This window comes from Centruroides sculpturatus, unplaced genomic scaffold (assembly GCF_000671375.1).
Source record: "Centruroides sculpturatus isolate CEXI.00-Female unplaced genomic scaffold, Cexi_2.0 scaffold332, whole genome shotgun sequence".
Lineage (NCBI taxonomy): Eukaryota > Metazoa > Arthropoda > Arachnida > Scorpiones > Buthidae > Centruroides > Centruroides sculpturatus.
Genome location: NW_019384524.1, coordinates 237,957 through 247,033, shown reverse-complemented (window position 1 = coordinate 247,033; position 9,077 = coordinate 237,957). Strand labels below are relative to the sequence as shown.

Sequence of the window (9,077 nt, the reverse complement as noted above, 5' to 3'; positions counted from 1 at the left end):
TCACAGAAAAGCAAACTTAGGGCGTCGTACTCGTAGCGCCATCTGTTGGACATAAAAGCCTTAACCTAGATTATATATTTTAATTTATATGAATGTTTAACGGAATAATATACAGCCTATGTCCACCCTGAGGTTCCATTCTAAATATTGGTGAAAGAATTTTTGAAATCGGATGAGTAGTTTCGGAGATTACCTGCTGCAAACAAACTTACATACATACATACATACATACATACAAACATTACCTCTTTATAATATTAGTATAGATTTCTTTTTATTCTTTTATTAGGTCTATGGGCCTATTATCTTTATGATTTTAACTGGAATTTTTGTTATTTGGGAGAGAAGTTACCTCCTGTCTAATGGCATTACTTATACTGTATATGTATAAAAAATTTGATAATATTCAATAAACCAATAATTTCTATAAATAAATTATTTGCGCGTCTATTAATTATATTTTCATGTTTTATTGTAAAAGATGAATCTTTAGAACAATGAATTTAATTATAAACGTTAATTGCAGAATGTTCTAGACATACATACATTACAAAATGAGCTTGCCTCTCGTTGAATGTCTCTCGTTCATGATCATTCCATATATAAAGAATATTCTTTATATCTTTAATTTAAGGCTCACACCGATTGACTTTAAAATCGGCGATGAGATGCTCCCTTCAGAATAATGAAAATAGTTCGGAAATAAGCTATACAAACCCCACTTCCTGTTGACATTAATTAAGCTTAATACTTTGACACATTTTACAAATAAAAATTCTATTTTGACATGGTAAAGGCCATATTAATCGAGAATTCTAAAATTTTTATGTCTTCTATCCTTAAGATGACATATTTATGATCTAATGATTAATGCCATTAATTTCATTAAGGTTAATATTTATGATAAAGTTGACCTAGATTAACATCTGTATTATATTGCAGTGAAGGTTAATGTTAATGACAACCTCTGTGTGCTAAACAATCATATACAGTACATTATATAGATATTAAAAATTGTTTACATTTTGAAAATCCTCTTGCATTTTATAATATAAAATTATGTTAAGCTCAAACTATAAAATTCAAAAAATTCGTTATATTGGAAATTATAAAATATTTTCCTGTTTAAAACTTTCTTAGTGCTTACAGGGCAAAACTCTTAGTGCTCTGGAACACTAGGAAGGCCTTTTTTTTAAATCAAGCCCATCATGGGTTCAGCTAGGTCCACAAACCGGGTGGTGGGGATGAAGCCCGGCGTATCCGGATGGACTACCCCGAAAAATTCCTGGGTTTTTTTGATCTGTCCGGATTCGATCCCGGTCCCCAGAGCGGTAGGCTGCCACCCGGCCATCGACCAGATAGTTTAACGTATCTAGGAATGACTGCCATGAAAAAATTCCTGGAAGCTGCTCGCTCCCGGGTCCTCCAGAGCGGTAGGCTGATGCCTTAATCATCTCAGCCATCCGTTAAAAGAACTTAATAATATTTTTGTTAATATATTAATGAATATATAATTATATAAGTAAATATATATAACATATAGTATAATATATAAATAAAATTTCTTAAAGTTCTTATGGGATGCACAATTATCGAATCTAATTTCATTTCTACATTCTCAAGCGTTTTCGAAGTGGATTATATGCAAAGAAGAATTTCTTTAAATATTGGAAACTTAGGTAGTTCAATATAATTTAAATTCGTTCATATAAAAATGGCATGTGATCAAAATCACGAATGCTAATATGATTTACGGATCTATAAAATAGCGTATGAAAAAACTCATAATAGTTAAACAGTAGCGCTTAATAGTACAGAATGTATCAGATACTGTACAAGATATATAATTAATTAATAATTGCCTATAATCGTTGCCATAAAAGTGTAGTTTTTGAGCTAATTATTATTCCAATTGGTCCAAAAAACCTTCAATCAAAAGCGACATTTCGGAAGATATCGAAGTTATTACTGACAATTTTATTTGCCTCAATTTTGAATGTTATTTTTATTTGAGGTCAGGTATTTATTCATAATCATAATCAAAATCAAATATTTAATTATTAAATAAATCCATTTATCTACTAGCATCTTTAATAATCTTTTGGTAATCTACCAGAAATTTAGCATATTTTAACATTTTCTAGTGGATAAAATAATTCAAAAGTACTGCTAAAAATTACCTTTTCTGCCTTGCACATGTCTTCTAATATTTGTTCGATAGTATATTTTGTTCTTCCGTAGACATTAATAACATTTCCCGTGGGATGAGCTTCGTCGATCGGAAGATATTGAGGTTTACCATAAACTACGCAAGAACTACTAAAAACCATATTGTAAACGCCATTTTCGCACATGACCTAGAAAAACGTTATGTCATTCATTAAGTATTCACCAATAAAGCATATGTATATAAATTGTAATAGAAAATCCGGATACGTACTTCTAACAGGTTAATAGTGCTGACGACATTATTTTTATAATAAAAGAGTGGTTTCGCCATCGATTCTCCTACAGCTTTCATTGCAGCAAAATGGACAACATAATCAACCTTGTGCTAAATTAAGCATTGAATAGTTTTAAAACATTATTATTACCATCCAAACTGTTTATATTCAATTATACCTTGCGAAATATCCTCCCGAGTGCATCTTTATCCAAGAGATCACAGTGATAAAACGTTACTTTCTTGCCAGTTATCTCTTCTGCCCTCTTCAGACTTGGTGCTTCCCCACTTTTACCTAAAAGAAAAATTAACCTGAAACTTTTAAAAACTTAACCTCTAATTAATTATTTTATCTTCGATTCTTACCAGAAACCGCATTAACAAAATTATCGACGACCACAACATGATAATTGGCCTGCAAAAGTTCTGTGACAGTGTGACTTCCAATAAAACCTGCACCTCCGGTCACAAACACAGTCTTCTTGCAGTCCATCCTTACATATAAAAAAAATTGCCATTATTTAAATTCCAAGAATATTAACTTGACGGAAAAAAACGATTTAAAAAATTAATAGCCGATACTTCCATCTACTGTCACAATAAGTATTTTTCTCTGGCAGAAAAGAAACTTGTACTGCAACAACTCTTGGTCTATTGACCTCACTAAAAGCAGAATTATTTATAATTTTTTTTTTCCTCTCGTTTTTTGAATTTCACATTGCACAATTTATTCTCTTGACAAGTTTTTACTTAGAAAGTGTGACAATTGCGAGCGTGTAAAAGTTATGCTGTCAGTGGGGGAGACAAACAGTCAAGGTATGAAAATAAAGTTCAAGGACAGACCATTTCGTAGTATACATGTCACTTCTCGTTATGACTATGATGTCATTATTTTCGTAGTGTTTTTTTTTTAATCTTTCTTATTTTATATATTTAATCATAATTTTTAAAAATATTTTTAATAAAACAAAAACAGTTTTATAAAGGAAAATATGTATATATACATATCATAATTTATAAATATATTAGTAATTATATATAGATAACCTATATGTTTACTTTTAAGAGAGTTTAATGAATATATTCCAAAAGAGACTTACCCGTGCGTATCCTCCGAATACCTGGGAGCGAGTGTTGACAACACTGATTGAATGCCTTAGTATAATTTTGACTCGCTAGATGGCGTCGAGGAAAAATTATTCCCTTTCACTATCGTTGACCTCGGACAATACTGAAAAACTTATCTTATAAATTTTTTTTTATAATTGTACTTGTTTAAGAATCTAAACGTGGATTTTATGCTTACGTTTTATCGCTTTTAGTATATTTTTAAAACTTTGATTTGTATTTTTTTTTAAAGAAAATTTTGATTCGGTACGGAACCGTCCATTAGTTACGTGTAAAGTTTTTGAACCACTTTTGCTTCCTCCCTCCCTGTGATTTGCAATGATGTACAGTACTTTTTGTGACACCCTTCTGAACACGTATTTATTGGAAGGCTCCTATTATAACGTAAAAATCATTTTGTATGAATTTCGTATCAATATTTGATAACTGTCATACAATTAATTTTCGTTGATAGACTTTTATATAAAAAATTAAGATAGTCAAATACACCTCCTTATAAATCAAAGCGAGTAAACCCGAAAACAATCAAACTTAAATCCTTTTTAGGACAGATATTTCTCCCGTTTCTGACCTCTAAATAGTGTTTAAGTGTCAAATCTGATTTACAAACACATTGTTTTCAATTAATTTGTCAGAAATTATATATTTATTATTATATTATATTATATTATANATATCACCAATTTGATATTAATAGTATAAGCTGTGTACAGTGTGGCAACAGTTCTTTTGAAACCATATATGCAATAGACAAGTGGTAGTGAACCAATAATGATTTCAAGATATTTGCATTGAATATTTAGAAATAAATTTTTATAAAATATAAAGGAATATATATTAATTTCAAAACTTTGCATATGTAGTGTGAAAGCATGTCGTGAAAAGTTCATTTTAAAAAAGTTTTCTGTCGTTACTGTTCACTGTTGTTCCGCGCGATTAATGCCATGCCTCTGTAGAGAACTATCTTCATTTAGACTTCAACCAGTGTAAAATAATATATATAAAAATATGTCACATGAGCTTTATTATATACTAGCAGATCCCGCCACGCGTTGTTGTGACTCAAAATGTATCTATTATAAATGTATAACACTTCCCCCGTGGGGGGGAAATTTTTCGAAAAATTTCTTCTTAGTGTACATTCTCTTGACGTACCCTATTAAAACGCAATCAAAAATTACTATTGATATTTAACTTTTAGATCATTCTTCCTAATATGAACACCGAATAGAGAACTTATTATAAGTAACATAATTCATATAATAAAATTTAAAAACTGTATTTTTCTCCTATAAATGAAAGAGTAATTTTCCAATAAATAAGTCTTACATAAGACAGTATTGTTTACTGTTTAAGGAAAAAAATAATTGAAAAGTTGTTTATATTCTTCTGAAACTTATCATATGTCTATTTTAGACAAATTCAAAACGTGATATAAGTTTAAAGGAACATTTCCTAAACAATTTGCTCTGTAATTCCGTTTTATAATGATAATCATGAAACTGAAAATCAACATTTTAATGCGAATTGATTCTTAGAAGAAATAATTATAATTAGTTTTTCCGAGAATTACGAAAGGAAAAATCCATTTCTTTGCTTGCGATGTACATTAAGACATTTAAATGTGAATGCTTTCACTGGCAACTTTACGGTAATTTACTGGCAACTTTAATTACGGTAACTAAACAATCACAGTATGTTATTTTTTAGTTAATGAAACTGCTGCTTTTTAGTATAGAATAAAGGATATTCAATTGCATTTAGCGCAATACGGCAATAGTGATTGTTTAGTTGCCGATTCATTCATGTGTCTGCAAATAATCACTAGTGCGCTATTTGCAACCAAAATTTAAAAATTACCGGTAATTTATAGGTTAATTTACGTTTTCTCACAGATATCAGAATGGAATTAAACGAACTTAATAAGCAGCTTCAAGGTGAAAACAAACAGATTACAGACTGTTACAAAACATAAAAGCATTCATAGCAAAACCTAAACTTTATTAAAAGTCAGTTAAAATAAAAAACTACAGTTCACTTTTCATTATCACATCAATTTAATAGTGATAAAGAACATTTTTTAAAATATGAACAAAAAATTTCTAATTTACTAAGAGAATTTCAGGAGAAACTTTCATATTTAAAAAATTATGAGAAGATATTTAATATTTTCTTACGTCTATTTGACATTGTTGTGGAATCAACTTCAACAAATTTGCAGATGGAGTTAATAGATCTCCAGTCATCTTCTGAATTGAAATATATGTTTGAAGTCAATGACAAAGTTCAATTTTATAAAAAAAAAATACGTCTATAATGATAAATTCCCTAACCTAAAAAAACTGGCGATAAGCATTACAGCTGCAATGGGAACCACCTATCTTTATGAATCTTTTTTCTCAATTGTTCAATGTAAAAGTCATAATAGAGTGACCTACGAAAATTTTTAAAAAACCAACTATGATGTACAACATCGAAAATACCTGTTGATATTAAAAAAATAAGTTTCACATTAAAATACATACAAAATACTGTATAATTGTAAATGCTTTGTTGTAAACAAATATGTGCGGGCCACAGTGTGTTTTTATTTTTGGTATTGTCCCAGTAAACAATTTCGATTGGACACCACTGCTCTAATAGACATTGTCGTTTTTCACCAGGAAAGAACACAGTTCGGATAAAAATGCGGCAAACTAAACCCGCCATCCGGACGACTTTAAAAAATAAAATAAACTAGAAGCGAGTTGCTCAACTTTCCCGTCAACATTTTAAATTTTGGAGGCGCCATATGTTATCATACTTTATTTTTAAAAACTGTTTATATTTTTAACTATTACTAAATAGCAAAAAGACTAATTTTGAGGGTATAGATGGGTTTTACAAAAAAAATTGTATATGCTAATAACGAGTAAAATCGTCATTCGGTCCGAATCTACTGGAGATACACACGACCCCCATTATCTCCCCACTACCTCCACCTTTAACCACCAAAATTTAATAGCATAATCTTCCTAACATAAATCTCCTTGCAAAATTCAGAAATTTTCGACAAAAAGCACGAGAGTTATTAAGCTTCAAACAGGGTGAACAAAATCGTGCCACCCCCCACACACACTAATATCCATACGTACAAAAGTTACTCCAAAAGTTTTTCGCGTTTCTCGACGTTTTAATTAAGGTGTCCTAAATCCAAAAATTAAAAATCTTGGAAGTTATTTATTGACCAATCGTCATACTTTCCCTCTGTTATGTATAACAGCCGGAGAAGTAATATCTTCAAGCAAAAGCGCTGAATGAGCAACAAATTTTTAGGTGTAAAACGAATGCAAAAATTTCGAAGACAAAACTTTTATTCAAGTACAAAAAGTGTTTTAAAAATAATCAATAATGATACAGAAACATTGTTCACTGCTAAAACTATTCATAAATACAAGAGAAAAATATTCATTGTCTTTACATTTTTCGAAAATTAGTTTAGAAGCAGAACATGGTCTCTCCAGAACTGTTAGACAAACTTCTTCAAAGGAGTTAAAATTAAGATTATAAAGTATTGTAAAAATACAATAGTTTATATCTGTTTCATAATTTTGCACATTAACACTAGAGTCGTGCTGATCACCTATCTAATTCTATTCAAGAGAAAACATTTTGAATTGAAATAACGTCACTTTTCCTCAAAAGCGGACATTCGCATACAGTTAATTAGGACATGCTGCCCAAAATCTCTTCGATATTCATCTGTCTAACTCTGTACTTGAGATTAAGAAAGAACAGACAGCCAAGCAATAGACAACGACAGTGGAAATTTATAGGTCTACAATTTTTTAAAATCTCAAGCCAATAAATTCATCTTTTTAAGAAAGTGTTGTATTTTTCATTGCGATGTATTCATTAATTTCTGAAGAGCAATTCTTTTGGTCGAATACTCTGGTAAGCTCAATTAGTATTGAGAAAACTGAATAAAATCAGCTGATTACCTGAAAAACAATAAACATATTTAATTATACAAAAGAAACAAATTAGTAATTAGCGTTAGAATTGTAGAAATATTACAGTATTATTATTTCTGTTTTTCTGCCCGGATTCGATTATGGCTGACGTCATAACCGAATGGCTCATAAATCATATAAATACAATAAGCTTATATATTATATTATAATCATAAATATATTTGTATATAATTCCGGCATAGTACACAGCCACCGGTTTAAACCGAGTATTACCCACTAAATCCAACACAATAATAATAATATGAATTAATGATATTTATACATGTAGTTTTATTGAAACACATTTAAATGTCTTAAAAACTTTATCTGCTGACCCGAATAACATAGTTTTTATTCACATAAAAGAATCCCCCAATGGATTTTCCAAAAGGCATTCCTCCATGAATCCAATCACCTGAATCTTGTATTTATATCTTCTAATTAATTATAAGATATAAATGCAAGATAATACAATACTTTGAATTTATACTCCAAGGAAAGAGGCTCCGAATAGAATTTCCCAATTGAAATGAAATTATCATAAAACTGAAAGCAATTTCAGAAACAATTAAAATTTTAACATTAAAGTAAAATACGTATAATATTATTTAATACTGTACTTACAATTGATGTAAGTGACGAAATTGACCAAGAAACTAACAACGATCCAATTATAAATAACAATGCAAAACTGATACAACTAATCATATGATTATATTTATTTTGGAGAAAAGAACTACATATAAGAAAAAACTAGATTCGTACACAAAGTGTATATATATAATGGGAGTGAATATACTCCAGTTTTCGTTTACTTCTTGAATAAATTTCCGTAATTCTAAGAGTTTCTCCGTCAGATTTTGTATAAAAGATCTCGTCGCTTGGTTTGCATTTTCTAATTCTTTGGAAATTTCAATAAATCGTTTAGCCAAGATTACAGAACAAAATGCAAAAACTATACCTGTAGCATAGTTTTTTGAACACACGTAGCATACGTGTGACGTTCCATAAATTACTCAAATCTAAATGGCTACTATGCAACCTAATACTATTATATCATCATGTATGAATTTGGATATGGTAAAATAACTTATATATAAAAATAACACAAAAAGTGATACGAGAATAAATACAAAGAATGCAAGGAAAATGAAAATATGTCTTTCGCCTTTATTGATAAAATCTTCTTCACCGTGATACATTATCTAGTGAATGATAATATATTAAAATAATTCATATAAATATTAATTTATTTATTTATGCTTTTATTAATTGATTTTGTATGATTAAAAATAATAATTCTAAAAATGTTTATGTTAGAATAAGTATATTATATGCATTTTATGCATAAAATAAACAATAATTTGCATAAAAAAACTATGCAATAATTTGTTTCTTTGTTTTTATTGCTTGTTAAATTTAAATAATTCCAATCCTTTAATCTGAATAACTTTAATTTATGATTGAGCTTTCTTGAGCAAATTTGCATATTCGTAATAAACTTGCTTTATATT

At 29.3% G+C, this 9,077-nt stretch overlaps 1 protein-coding gene across 1 annotated transcript in view; it reads right to left on the bottom strand.

Annotated features, from left to right (window-relative positions):
* LOC111622826 (UDP-glucose 4-epimerase-like) overlaps positions 1–3,621 on the bottom strand; it is a 20,855-nt gene extending 17,234 nt beyond the window's left edge. The window contains exons 1-5 of the mRNA XM_023365248.1: positions 3,544–3,621; positions 2,810–2,937; positions 2,623–2,738; positions 2,441–2,554; positions 2,181–2,357 (exon numbers count right to left, since the gene is read on the bottom strand). Of these exons, the coding sequence (XP_023221016.1) occupies positions 2,181–2,357; positions 2,441–2,554; positions 2,623–2,738; positions 2,810–2,936 (534 nt within the window). The 5' untranslated portion in view covers position 2,937; positions 3,544–3,621. The remainder of the gene's footprint in view (positions 1–2,180; positions 2,358–2,440; positions 2,555–2,622; positions 2,739–2,809; positions 2,938–3,543) is intronic.
* Between the last annotated feature and the right edge of the window lie 5,456 nt (positions 3,622–9,077).